General features: G+C 44.7%; 1 protein-coding gene across 1 annotated transcript in view; it reads right to left on the bottom strand.

Moving 5' to 3' along the window:
- LOC140723009 (coiled-coil domain-containing protein 170-like) overlaps nucleotides 1–14,460 on the bottom strand; it is a 101,928-nt gene that overhangs the window by 43,144 nt on the left and 44,324 nt on the right. The window contains exons 7-8 of the mRNA XM_073037643.1: nucleotides 12,455–12,640; nucleotides 6,488–6,805 (exon numbers count right to left, since the gene is read on the bottom strand). Of these exons, the coding sequence (XP_072893744.1) occupies nucleotides 6,488–6,805; nucleotides 12,455–12,640 (504 nt within the window). The remainder of the gene's footprint in view (nucleotides 1–6,487; nucleotides 6,806–12,454; nucleotides 12,641–14,460) is intronic.

Raw genomic sequence — 14,460 nt, 5'->3', positions numbered from 1 at the left:
TTTGATTCCTTAGACTCTATTATTTTGTCATATCTGTGGCAGAATAAGCGCTCTAGAATTAATAAAATCCACCTCCAAAAATCTAAAAAAGAGGGTGGCATGGCTTTACCTAACTTTCGCTTATATTATTGGGCAGCTAATATACGTTGTGCTACCTTCTGATCTTTCTTCCACGGCCAACCCGAGTGCCCTAACTGGGTGGCAATGGAGTTGAGCTCCACTAAAGAATTATCTATATCTGCACTTCTTGGCTCTGCACTCCCTAGTAGTCTGCCCAGATCAATAGCTAATCCTCTTGTTAGACACACTTTGCGTATATGGGCTTAGTTTAGGAAATGCTATGGTTTCCAGGGGTTTTCCGTTTCTAGCCCTGTCGCACATAATCACCTTTTTTTACCTACTACGTACGATTCAGCATTCCATGTTTGGGATAGGAAGGGCATTGGACATTTTGAAGATCTCTTCATTGATAATCGCTTCGCTTCTTTTCAGCAGCTCTCTGTTAAGTTCAACCTGCCTAACGCTCACTTTTTCAGATATCTCCAAATCCGACACTTTATTGCTCCTTTAATTCCTAACTTTCCTGAAATGCCTGCGAAAAATGCTATGGACCTATTTCTTTCCATTAATCCACTAGGTAAAGGTTTAATATCAATTATCCGAGATAAACTAGCAGCCTTACGACGGGCCCCTGTGGATAAAATTAAAATGGCCTGGGAGCAGGATTTAAATATCTCCTTATCCGAGGAGAGCTGGGACTCAGTTCTCAAATCGGTTAACTCAACCTCTCTTTGTGCTCGCCATTGCCTTTTACAGTTTAAGATTGTTCATAGAGCCCATATGTCTAAATCTAAACTATCTCGATTCTACCCTGGCATTAGTCCACTCTGTGATAAATGCAAGAGGGGCGTGGCCTCTCTCATCCATATGTACTGGCTCTGTCCTAGCTTGGAGAAATTCTGGAAAGATGTCTTCACTACATTATCGGGTATTCTGAATCAGCACCTAGAACCTAACCCCTTAATTGCTCTGTTCGGTTTTTGGGGCGAGACAGATTTATGTCTGGGTCCGACCAAATGCCGAATACTATCCTTTGCCTCTGTCCTGGCTAGACGCTTGATCCTCCTTAGATGGAGAGATGTTGCCCTGCCCACTCATGCGCAATGGCTTAATGACATTATGGCCTGCTTGGACCTCGAAAAAATTCATTATTCAGTTCTTAATTCGGATCTAAAGTTCCATAAGGTCTGGGGACCTTTTATCGAGTACTTTCATAACCTTCCTCTTGACTAGGGTTTTTTTTTCTTTTTTTTTCTTCTTTTTGGTCCCTTGCTTTCAGCTCCCTTTTTCTTTCTGGTAGTAGGCATTATTATCCTCTGTTGCTAAGTGTATTCACAGTCTGGGAGTTTGACTGTCCTGACCTATACTCTTTATATTGTGTTGTGGTCGGTCTGGAGTTGTTGTTGTTTTTTTTCTTGTGTTGTGGGGCTTGGGGAGGACACTAAGCTTACTTGTCTTTAATTTAGGTGCTTTTTTGTTAAATTCTCTTCCTTTGTAGCATATTGTTATTGTATGCTTAATTTTGCACTGTATTAATGCTCCTCATTGGGATTTGGGGTTTTTAATTTGTAAAATGTTTTGAAAAACTAATAAAAAAAAAAATTTTTTTAAGAAATACCAATGCCCTTGAGTGGAAAATTCTACAAAAAATAGTGGATATGGCCCTGTCCATCACAGGTAAAGCCCTCCCCAACATTGAACACATCTACACAGAAAGCAGCATTTATCATCAAAGACCTCTACCACCCTGGCCATGCTCTCTTCTCATAGCTACCATCAGGAAAAAGGTACAGGAGTCTCAGGACCCACACCACCGGGTTCAGGAACAGTTAGTACCCTTCAGCCATCAGGCTTTTGAACCAGAGGGGATAACTTCACTTGCCCCATCATTGAACTGTTCACATAACTTATGGACTCACTTTCAAGAACTCTTCATCTCAGGTTCTTGATATTTATTGCTTATTTATTATGATTATTTCGTGTTTTTGTATTTGTACAATTTGTTGTCTTTTGCACACTGGTCATTTGTCCGTTCAGTTGGATGCATTCTTTTACTGATCCTTTTATGGTTTCTGGATTTTCTGAGTTTGCCCACTAGAAAACAAATCTTAGGATCGTATGTGATGATATTATTGCACTTTGACAATAAATTTGCTTTGAACTATGAATCATCCAGTCTTCTGGAACTTCAACTGGCTAATGATGAAGCAAATATCACTATAAGGGCCTCTACAATTTCTTCCCTGGCTTCCTGTTAGGTCCAGTGGGGCACCTGGTCAGGACATGGGGGTTTGCCCACCTTAATGCGCTTCAGGTCTGCAAGTACCTCCTTCCTTGTAATATGCAAATGTTGTAAAATCTCTCCCTACTTATTACCCACATTTCTTCTCAGTAAACTCTGAGGAGAAATAGACCTTAAAAATCTTCAGCTTCAGCAGCTCCACACATCTGCGACCCTGATGATCTTTGGAAGCACCTAGTCTCTTCCGAGTCACCCTTGTACTGTTACAATAATACAACTGAAGAACCTCTTGGATTATATTTAACCGTTCCTGCTAAATCTAGCTCATACCCACTTTTTAGGGCATAAAACATCAGAGCATTTGGCCCATCGTATTTTCATGGCTGATTTAATTTCCCTCTCAACCTCATTCTCCTACCATCCCCCTGTAACCTTTGACACCCTTACTAATCAAGACTATCGACTTCTGCCTTAAACAGACCCATAGCCATCTGTGGCAATGAATTCCACAGATTCACTGCCCTCTGGCTAAAGAAATTCCTTCTCATCTCTGTTCTAAAAGAACATCTTTCTTTTCTGAAGCTGTGCCCTCTGGTCTAGATTCCCCCACTACAGGAAACATCCTTTCCGTGTCCAATCTATCTGGACCTTTCAATATTCAATAAGTTTCAATGAGATTCTCTTATTCTTCTGAATTCCGGTGAGAACAGGCCCAGAGTCAAGAAATATTCCTCATGCATTAACCCTTTTATGACATGGATCATTCTTATAAATTTCACCCGGTAGCACTCACATCAACAGTGATGAAATGCTTTGAGAGGTTGGTTATGACTAGACTGAACCCCTCCTCAGTAAGGACCTGGACCCATTACAATTTGCCTATCGCCACAATAGGTCAACGGCAGGCACAATCTCAATGGCTCTCCACACGGCTTTAGACCACCTGGACAACACAAACACCTATGTCAGGATGCTGTTCATCGACTTTAACTCAGCATTTAACACCATCCTTCCCACAATCCTGATTGAGAAGTTGCAGAACCTGGGCCTCTGTACCTCCCTCTGCAATTCGATCCTTGACTTCCTAAGCAAAAGGTCACAATATGCAGATCGGTGATAACACATCCTCCTCGCTGACGATCGACACTGGCACACCTCAGGGGTGTGTGCTTAGCCCACTGCTCTACTCTCTATATACACATGACTGTGTGGCTAGGCATAGCTCAAATACCATCTATAAATTTGCTGATGATACAACCATTGTTGGTAGAATCTCAGGTGGTGACGAGAGGGCGTACAGGAGTGAGATATGACAATTAGTGAAATGGTGCCGCTGCAACAACCTGGCACTCAATGTCAGTAAGATGAAAGAGCTGATTGTGGACTTCTGGAAGGGTAAGACGAAGGAACACATACCAATCCTCAAAGAGGGATCAGAAGTGGAGAGAGTGAGCAGGTTCAAGTTCCAGGGTGCAAGATCTCTGAAGATCTAACCTGGTCCCAACATATCAATGCAGTTATAAAGAAGGCAAGACAGTGGCTATACTTTATTAGGAGTTTGAAGAGATTTGGCAAGTCAACTATTGGCCAGAAGAAACTATAGTCTAATCAAGGACTGGAGAAGCACCCCAGACAAGTCAGTTGTCTTTGTTCTCCCTTATGTAAAGGGTGTAGACTCTGAACTGATTCTTGACTTGGGGACAATCTAATCAGAGCAATTCTCGGAGACTGTTTTTGGAGGAGTAAAATGCCTGATCTACCAAAGAAGCTCTCTGTAGACTCTATCTGGATTGCCTCATTTCACTGGTTTGGACCAGTCAGAGTGTAAAGGCACAAATACACAAGGCTGGGGTGGGCAGAACCATGGAACAGTGTTGTTAGTAGCCCTGTACAATGACCAGTATGAAGGTGACCCAGGTAGGTCAGGTCACCTTGAGCCAATGAGATGGAGATCCAATGATTCAATTGATGAGGGACAGTACAAGACTCAGGAGCTCCAAATAAGCAGGAGTGATAACTCTCCAGCAGCCAGTGACCAACCATTGCCAATAAGGAGGACCCCACGGACTCGTGGAGATCGGGACCACAAGGAATGACTGGTCAACGTAGACTCCCTTCCCGGGTAATACCTATTCTCTTCATTGACTGTTCATGGAGTGTCAGGGGTTCTAGTAGGGAGCACACAGGTAGATAAGAGTATGAACCCACGTGCTTTTAGTTGAAATAATAAAAGTTACTTGTCAGTAAATACAGATTCTCTGTGCCCCACTGATCATTATTACAAGGGGTGATTCTTGCAACACAACAAATACACTTAAAAACTTCTATATATGTACTTGTGGAGAGCATTCTGACAGGCTGCATCACTGTCTGGTATGGAGGGGCTACTGCACAGGACCAAAAGAAGCTGCAGAAGGTTGTAAGTCTATTCAGCTCCATCATGGGCACTAGCCTACAAAGTACCCAGGACATCTTCAGAGAGTGGTGGCTCAGAAAGGCAGCATCCATTATTTAGGACATCCAGCACCCAGGGCATGCCTTTTTCTCACTGTAGGAGATACAGAAGCCTGATGGCACACACTCAATGATTCAGGAACAGCTTCTTCCCCTCTGCCATCCGATTCCTAAATGGACATTGAATCTTTGGACACTACCTCATTTTTAAAAAATATACAATATTTCTGTTTTTGCACATTTTAAAAATCTATTTAATATATGTAATTGATTTATTTGTTTATTTTTTTTCTCTGCTAGATTATGTATTGCATTGAACAGCTGCTGCTAAGTTAACAAATTTCATGTCACATGCCGGTGATAATAAACCTGATTCTGATTCTGATTCCAATACCAGCACATCCTTTCATGGATATGTGGCCCAAAACTGCTTCTAATGCACTAAATGCAGACTAAACAATGTCTTATAAACCTTCAGCATTATATGCTTACCTTTATATTCTAGTTCCCTTGAAATCCATGTTAACATTATATTTGCCTTTGGCAGTTCCAAATGTAAGCAGCCCTGATGGTCTTTAAGAGGATCTACTCTCTCTCTAGTCATCCTTGTGTGGTTAATATCCCTGTGAATCCCTTGTTCAATAATTCAATAGTTCCATTTACTATCAGAGGAATTTATCCTGAAATTCTTGTCCACGCATCCCTCCCTGCTGATCTCCTTTGTGGCACTTACCCCCTGCAAGAGGCAGAAGTACTACACCTGCCCCTTTACCTCCTCCCTTACAAACATTCAGGGCCCAAAACAGTTCTTCCAGGTGAGGCAACATTTCATCAGTGAGTCTGTCAGGGATGCCTACCGTATCGGTGCTACTGGTGCAGCCTCCTCTACACCAGAGAGACCTGACATAGATTGGGGGACCACTTTGTCAAGCACTTTCACTCCTTCTGCAACAGACAGGATTTCCCAGTAGCCACTGCCCATTACAAGTTGACTTCCCATCTTATTCCAACATGTCTGTGCCTGGCCTCCTCTACTGCCACCACGAGGCCACTATCAAGTTGGAGCAGCAATACCTCATGTTCCCCCTGCGTAGCCTCCAACCTGAAGGCATGAACATCGATTTCTCCAACTTCCAGTAATTTCTTTCCCCTTGCCCTTCTCCCTTTTTCCATTCCCCATCCCTGCTCCCCTCTTACCCCTTTTCTTCTCCTCAATTTCACATCAACCCTCCCCCCCGGACCTTCTCTTCCTCCTATGGCCCACTCTCCTCTCTCATCACATTCCTTCTTCTTCAGCTCTTTATCTCTTCCATCCATCTCCTCCCAGCTTCTCACTTCATCCCCCTTCCCCCACCCACTCACCTTTCTATTCACCTGGTCTCAGGTATCACCAGCCAGCTTGTTCTCCTTCTCTCCCCCAACCCCCAACCTTCTTATTCTGGCTTCTACCCCCTTCCTTCCGGTCCTGATGAAGGGTGTTGGCCCAAAAAACTCTTTATTCCCCCCCCATAGTTGCTGCCTGATCTGCTGAGTGCCTCCAGCATTTTGCATGTTGTGCTTTGGACTTTGAGCATCTGTAGGAACCCTCGTGTTTATAACATAACTGAAGAACCTCTTTGGATGATCTTTTAACCTTCCTGCCCAATCCATCCGATCCACTATTTTTGCCCTCCTGTTTTCCCTCTAAACCTTCTGATACTCAGCAAGGGGTTCATTGCCCCGGATACTCACTGCTGTCCAAGTGCGGTCTCTCCCACTCAGCTCCCTCACTTTGCCTTTGACGGCCTCTTCAGTAGCAGGGACGGTGCCCAGGCCGTTGCTGAGCAGGACTGCCAGCTGCTCGAGGAGGCCCTGATGCAGGGCTCGGGTAGCTTTACTCTGCTGGGCACTGGCACGCAGCTCATCGTCCAGGTCAGTCGCCCACCTCTCGTGGCGCGCTTGGGCTTGGCAAGCGGTGCCTAAGGCGAACTGGCTGTCCGCCAGCCTCTCGCGCAGCAGCTCACTCTCCTGCTCGGCCGCGGCCTTCAGAAGCAAGGCTTCATCTCTCTCCTGCGGGGATTTCAGCAGACAAGTGTGAGAGGACAGCACACAAACAGGACAGGCCCTTCAGCCCAACCCGCCTGCACTACACTTTATCCTTCATTATGTTATTGTTTTAGCTTTTACTTCCTCAATGCATGTCTAATTATTTATTTATTTAGAGATTCAGCATGGTAACAGGCCCTTCTCGCTCAAGGTGGCCTTGCTACCAAATCTCAGCAATGCCACAATTAACCTGCTAACCCTGTACATCACTGGAATGTGGGAGGAAACCGGAGCCCCTGGAGGAAACACATGTGGTCACAGGGAGACTGCAAATCTCCTCGCATACTGTGGTGGGAATTGAACCCCGGTCAATGCTGATATAATACCTTTGAGTAACTTCTATGCTACTGTGTTGCCCACAGCTCAACTGTAGGATCAGAATGCAATTTAGAACATAGGTCATTCCAGCACAGTACAGGTCCCTGGGCCCTCAATGTTGTGCCGACCCTTTAACCTACTCCAAGATCAATCTAACACTTCCCCTCCACATTGCACCCCATGTTCCATCACCTATGTGCCTCTGCAAAAGTCTCTTAAACCTTCATAATATATACCTCAGCCACCACTCCTAGCAGTGCGTTCCACATACCCACCACTCTCTGTGTCAAAAAACCTACTACTGGCATCGTGCCTATACCTTCCTCGAATCACTTTAAAATTATGTCCCCTCGAATTAGCTATTTCTGCCCTGGGAAAAAGTCTCTGGCTGGCCACTCTATCCATGCCTCTAATCATCTTGTACACCTCTGTCAAGCCACCTCTCATCCTCCTTTCCTCTGAAGGAAAAAGCCCTAGCTCACTCAACCTTTCAATAAATCCTTTCACTGTACCTTGGTACACAGAATCATGGAGCACTACAGAACAGAAAGGGGCCCTTTGGCCCATCTAATCTGTGCTGAACTGTTATTCTGCCTAGTCCCATTGATCTGCACAAAGACCATAGCATTCCATACACCTATCCATATAATTAGCTAAATTTCTCTTAAATGTTGAAATCAAACCTGCATCCACTACTTCCTCTGGCAACTCACTTCACACTCGCACCATCCTCTGAGTGAAGGAGTTCCCCTTCTTGTTTCTCTTAAAAATTTCACCTTTTACCCTTAACCTATGACCTCTAGCTTTAGTCTCACCCATCCTCAGTGACAAAGCTTGCTTGCATTTACATCCCTCATAATTTTGTATACCACTATCAAATCTCTCTTCTTTCTCCTATGCTCCAGGGAATAAAGTCCTAACCTATTCAACCTTTCCCTATAACTCAGGTCCTCAAGTCCTGGCAACATACTTGTAACTTTTCTTTGCACTCTTTCAATCTTATTGATATCTTTCCTGTAGGTACATGACCAGAACTGTAAACAAAACTCCAAATTAGGCCTCACCAACATCTTATATGACTTCAACATAACATTCCAACTCCTGTACTCATTAGCAACACACATGGTACTTTAATTTACAAAGGCAAAATGCTCTCTTTATGACCCTATCCACTTTCCCTCTGTCTACCTCAGTCCTTAGTACCCTACAGCTCTCCATGTAAGTCCTACCCTGGTTGGTCCTCCCAAAGTGCAACACCTCAATAAATTCCATCTGTCATTTTTCCAGCTAGTCCAGAACCTGCTGCAAGTTCTGATAGTCTTCCTCCCAGTCTACTACACCTCCAATCCTAGCGTCATCTGCAAATTTGCTGATCCAATTTACCACGTTATCATCCAGATCATTGATATAGATGACAAACAACAAAAGACCGAGCACTGAACCCTGTGACGCACCATTAGTCACAGGCCTCCAGTCGGAGAGGCAACCACCTACTACCACTCTCTGGCTTCCCCCACAAAGCCAATGTCTAATCCAATTTACAACCTCATCCTGATTGCCAAGCAACCGAACCTTCTCGACCAACATCCCACGCAGGACCTTGCTAAGGTCCATGTAGACAACATCCACTGCCGCGTCCTCATCAACTTTCCTTGTAACTTCCTCGAAAAGCTATATAAGTTGTGGGCAAGCATGGTGACACTTGTGGGCTGCCCCAAGCACAACCCTCAGACCATGTTAGTCATTGATGCCAACACATTTCACTGTATATTTATGTATTTTTTGATGTACTTGTGACAAATAAAGCTAATATAATCTGACTCTCTCCACCACCAATCCCATTGATCCACCAATGTGGAATAGCGCAACTTTCCCCTTCCTGAAGTCAACAAAAAGATCTTTAGATTTACTGACACTGAGTGAGAAGTTGCTGCGGCACCACTCAACCAGCTGTGTCCTACCTCACACCTGTACAATAGCTCATCATCACCTGTGACTTGTCCAACAACAATAGTGCTGTTCACAATCCTAATCACCAGTTTACCAACAACGTGACCACTTAGATCACCTTGTTCTAAATGGGCTTTATTTTTAGTTCTAATTATGTCCTTTCATACATAGGAACATAAAAATCTAGAGCACATTACAGGCCCTTCAGCCCACAATGTTATTCTGACCATGAAACTTACTCTAGAAACTGCCTCGAATTTCCCTATGGCATAGCCCTCTATTTTTCTAAGCTCCATGGACCTTAAAAGACACTATTGTATCCGCCTCTACCACCTTCACTGGTAGTGTATATCACACACCCACCACTCTCTGTGTGAAAAACTTACCTCTGACATCCCCCTTGTAGCAACTTTCAAGCACCTTAAAACGATACCCCCTCATGTTAGCCATTTCAGCTCCTGGGAGAAAGCCTCCGGCTATCCACACGATCAATGCCTCTCATCATCTTATACACCTCTATCAGGTTACCTCTCATCCTCGTCACTCCAAGAAGAAAAGGCCAAATTCACTCAACCTATTCTATTAAGATATGTTCTCCAATCCAGGCAACATCCTTGTAAGTCTCCTCTGCACTCTCTCTATAGCATTCACATCCTTCCTGTAATGAGGTGACTAGAAATGAACACAGTACTCCAAGTGGGGTCTGACCAAGGTCTTATATAGCTGTAACATTTCCTCATGGCTCTTGAACTCAATCCCACGGCTGATGAATGCCAACACACCATACACCTTCTTAACAACACTGTCAACCTGTGCAGCAGCTTTGAGTGTCATATCGGCACAGACCCCAAGATCTCGCTGATCCTCCACACTGCCAAGAGTTTTATCATTAATATATTCTGTCTTCACATTTGATCTACTAAAATTAACCACTTCACACTTATCTGGGCTAAACTCCATCTGCTAGTTCTCAGTCCAGTTTTGCATCCTATCAATGTCCCACTGTAACCTCTGACAGCCCTCCAGACTATCCACAACACCCCCAACTTTTGTGTCATCAGCAAACTTACTAAACCACCCTTCTACTTTCTCATCCAGGTCACTTATAAAAACCACAAAGAGGAGGAGTCCCAGAACAGACCACTGGTCACTGACCTCCATGCAGAATATGACCCGTCTAGAACCACTCTTTGCCTTCTGTGGGCAAGCCAATTCTGGATCAACAAAGCAATGTCACCTTGGATCCCTTGCCTCCTTACTTTCTGAATGAGCCTTGCATGGGGAACCTTATCAAATGCCTTACTTGTAAGAGTAGCACTTAATTTATGTTGATTTTTTGAATCTTGCTTATCTGATGCTTTGAGTCTGTGATGCTGCTGCAAGTAAGTTTTTCATTGCGTGGACTTTTGCACATGGCAATAAACTTTAGCTGACTTTCTCTCTGCTTCCCCTGTGTCACACTGCACCTCATTATGGAAGCCTGGTAAAGGTCAAGGAGGAAAGGTCACCAAAATAAGACCAGGAGTGAAGGGGGTGAGAGGAGACATGAGAAGCTGGGGTAACTCTCCCAGTACCATTGAGGATAAGAGGAGGCAGAAGATCGAAATTGCAGGGACCTGGGACTATAAGTGCAAGATTCACTGAAAGTAGAGTCACAAATTGGCAAGGTGGTGAAGGCAGCTTTTGGCAAACTGGTCTTTGTCAGTCAGGGCACTGAGTTTACAAGTTGAGAAGACATGGAGTGGTTGTATAAGCCAGTGATGAGGCTTATGTCTTGTGATCTTATGGTGTAATAACACAAAATTGGGTTGGATGCTTGGTTGCTGAGAAACTTCCACGTCTAGAGAACTGGAAGCTACCGAGGTCAGGCAGTCACTGGAGTGTCCAACTGGCGAATGAAGAGAAACTCCCCTCCCCAGAGAACTCAATCCCATAGGAATAGAAACTCCAATATGCAGCAACACAGGAGGCTACAGAGAGTGGCGGGACTCAACCAGTTCCATCACAGGTACAGCTCTCCCCACCATTGCAGAACACCTAGAAGAGGCAACGTCCATCCATCCACCATCAGGGACCCCATCACCCGAGCTACGCCCTCTTCTCGTTACTGCCATCAAGTAGGAATTACAGGAACCTGAAGACCCACATCTCAATGTTCAACAACAGCTTCTTCCCCACCGCCATCAGTTCCTTGAACCCACCTGAAAATACCTCACACTGCCTTGGACTTTCTTTTTTTCTTTGTTTTCTTTTTTCTCCCTCCTCCTCTCCCTCTCCATCTCTCCCTCACTCTCTTTCCCACTCCCTCTCTCTCTCCCCATCTCTCTTTCTCTCTCTCTCTCTCTCTGCCCTCCCCCTCCCTCACTTACAGCAGTGATTTTGTCACAGTTTGTTTTGTGCACATGGATGTTTATGATAATTTATGTTTGCCCTTGTCCTGCAACGTATTTTGCTGCTGCATCTGAGAGTTTCAAGCTTCTAGGAGTGAACATCTCCAACTATCTGTCCTTGTCCAACCATCTAGTTGCCACGACCAAGAAAACTCACCAACATCTCTACTTCCTCAAGAAGCTGAAGAAATTTACCATGCACCCTTTGACCCTCACCAATTTTTACTGATGTACCATAGAAAGCCAGATACATCATGCTCCTGATCAACAATTTCCTGTGTGAACACAGGAAACTACAGAGAGTTGCGGACAAAGCTCAGCACATCACAGAAACCATGGTCTACATCTATACTTCTCACTGCCTCAGTAAAGCAGCCAGCATAATCAAAGACCCCAGCCACCCAGGACATCCTCTCTTCTCTCCCTTGCCATTGGGCAGAAGATACAAAAGCCTGAAAGCATGTATCATCAGGCTCAAGGAGTTTCTACCCTGCTGTTTTAAGATTTGACCAGCTCCCTGGAATGACAAAATGGACCCTTGATCTCACAATCTACCTCGTTATGACCTTGCACCTTATTTTCTGCCTGCACTGCGCTTTCTGTGTGACTGCAACATTTTACTCTGCACGTTGTTATTGTTTTCCCTTGTACTACATCAATACACAGTTGTAATGAATTGATCTGTATGAACAGTATGCAAACAAGTTTTTCCACTGTGCAGGTGACAAAAATAAACCAATTTAGCAATTTAATTTTCATAGCATTTATACCCTGGACATGTATGCCTCTGACAACAGTAACTCTACTTGGGAGGAGCTGGATGAAATGGTGTGGGAGATGGAAAGCACAGAGAAAGAGACGTTGGGATAAAGGGTTTATGCAGAGAATCAACCAGCACAAACCTATAATGGCCTGTATTCCTACGTAGGATTTCCCAAAAGCCCTGTTCTCTTACCTTCCTGACAGCTTTCATGTCCTGGTTGAAGGATGCTGCCACGTCCTGGGCTTTCCCCGCCTCAGAGGCCAGCTTCATCAGGGTCTGCTGGCTAGCCTTGAACTCCATTTCCCGAGTGGCCAAAGCTTCTTCCAGTGTCGCGATCTTCGTTTCCCACAGGAGGCGTTCCTGGAACATCTCGCAGGCCTGGGCCCAAAGCATATCAGATAGCCACTTAGCAGGGGAGAAGAACTCAGAATGTGGAGGAGGGGGGGACATCAAAGATTCTACAGATGCAGGAAGTCTGGAACAACACACACAAAACACTGGAGGAACTCAGCAGATCAGGCAACATCTACAGAGGAGAAGAACAGTCAACGTTTCAGGCTGAGACCCTTCATCAGGATTGGAAAGAAAGAGGGCAGAAGCCAGAATAAGAAGGTGGGGGAAAGGGAAGGAATACAAGCTAATGGGTGACAGGTGAGGCCAGGTGAGGGAGAAGGTGGGTGGGTCAGGAGAGGATGGACGGAAGTGAAAGATGTAAAAAGCTGGAGAGGATAGGTGGAAGAGGCAGAGGGTTTCAGAAGGAATCTAATAGGAGAGGAAATTAGACCATGGAGTAAAGGCAGGGAGGTAGTTTGGGTAGAGGAGCAATTAGTGAAATCACCTTACAGCTCCTTCAATTACTGAATGCCATTAGTCTGTAAGGAGTTTGTACATTCTCCCCATGTCACAGTCCCAACCATTAATTCCCCATTTTCTCCTAATTCCCTTTGATTGTGCCATGGTTCTGACCGTTAATTCCCCATTTTCTCCTAATTTCCTTTGATGACGACATACCTGGTTTTCATCAAGATCTGCCATATAAGAACCCCGCTTTGCACCCACTAGTTGCCAGATCGTTGGTTTTGCCAGTGTAGTAATTAACACTTCCCAGCAGCTTAGGATTGTGTGTCCTAAGTTTTGCTTCAGTACCTATATGTGAAACTCAGTCTCTCCGTGTCAAGATCAGTTTTCTAAGTTCTACACCAGTTCCGAGGTTTACCTGTGAAACCTAGTCTCTCTGTGACAAGATAAATTCTGCCTGTCTCCTGCCTTTCTGCTCTCCCTCCTGTCTGCCGTTCAATGCCCATGCCCGTGTCCACATCCTAACGCAATCTCCATGCCTGTGTCCTGCGTTGGGTTCGCCTCATTTGTTGCAACACACCATGACCACATGAGTTCCCTCCAGGTGCTCCAGTTTCCTCCCACATTCCCAGGATGTACATTCAGGGTTAGTAAGTTAAGAGCATGCTAAGGAGGCGCTGGAAGCATGGCTACACTTGTGGGCTGCCTCCAGCACAATCCTTGCAGATTGATTTGATGCAAATGATGCCTTTCACAGTATGTTTGATAGACATGCTGCAAATAAAGCTAACCTCGAGTTCGGGTTAGTAAGCTGTGGGCATGTTATGTTGGCGACACTCTTGGGCTGCCCTTGGCATATCCTCAAACTGTGTTGGTCACTGACGCAAATGATGCATCTCACTGCATGTCTCATTGTTTCAATGTACGAGTGTCACATAAAGCTAATCTGTAAATCTTTTTATCCTAGCCAGAGCCCAAATATCCCTTAGTACGTGTAACAAATAATTTTAAAAAACACAGCTCATTCCATGGCATGGCTACAGTGGACACCTGACAGTCATGCACAGTGCCTTTACACAACAAGTCAGCTTAACTGTGCCCAATTTATTAGAACCTAAACTAGCCAGCAAGTGAGCAGCTGTAACCATTCCAACATTTCTAGACATCGTTGCAGTTTGCAAGCTGTTTAAAAGTTGAAATGAAATAATTATTGAGATGTAGGAGGCTTTTTCCACGGATGCTGGGTGAGACTAGACTGGAGGTCATAGGTTTAGGGTAAAAGGTGAAATATTTAAGGGGAACCTCTTCACTTAGAAGGTGTGATTGTGGAACAAGCTGCCAGCAGAAGTGGTGGATGCAGATTCGATTGTGGCGGTTAAGGCGAGTTTGGATAGGAACGT

Source organism: Hemitrygon akajei, chromosome 3 (assembly GCF_048418815.1).
Source record: "Hemitrygon akajei chromosome 3, sHemAka1.3, whole genome shotgun sequence".
NCBI classification, from domain to species: Eukaryota; Metazoa; Chordata; class Chondrichthyes; order Myliobatiformes; family Dasyatidae; genus Hemitrygon; species Hemitrygon akajei.
Note: the sequence above shows the minus strand (reverse complement) of the source record. Positions and strands in the feature narration are given on the sequence as shown.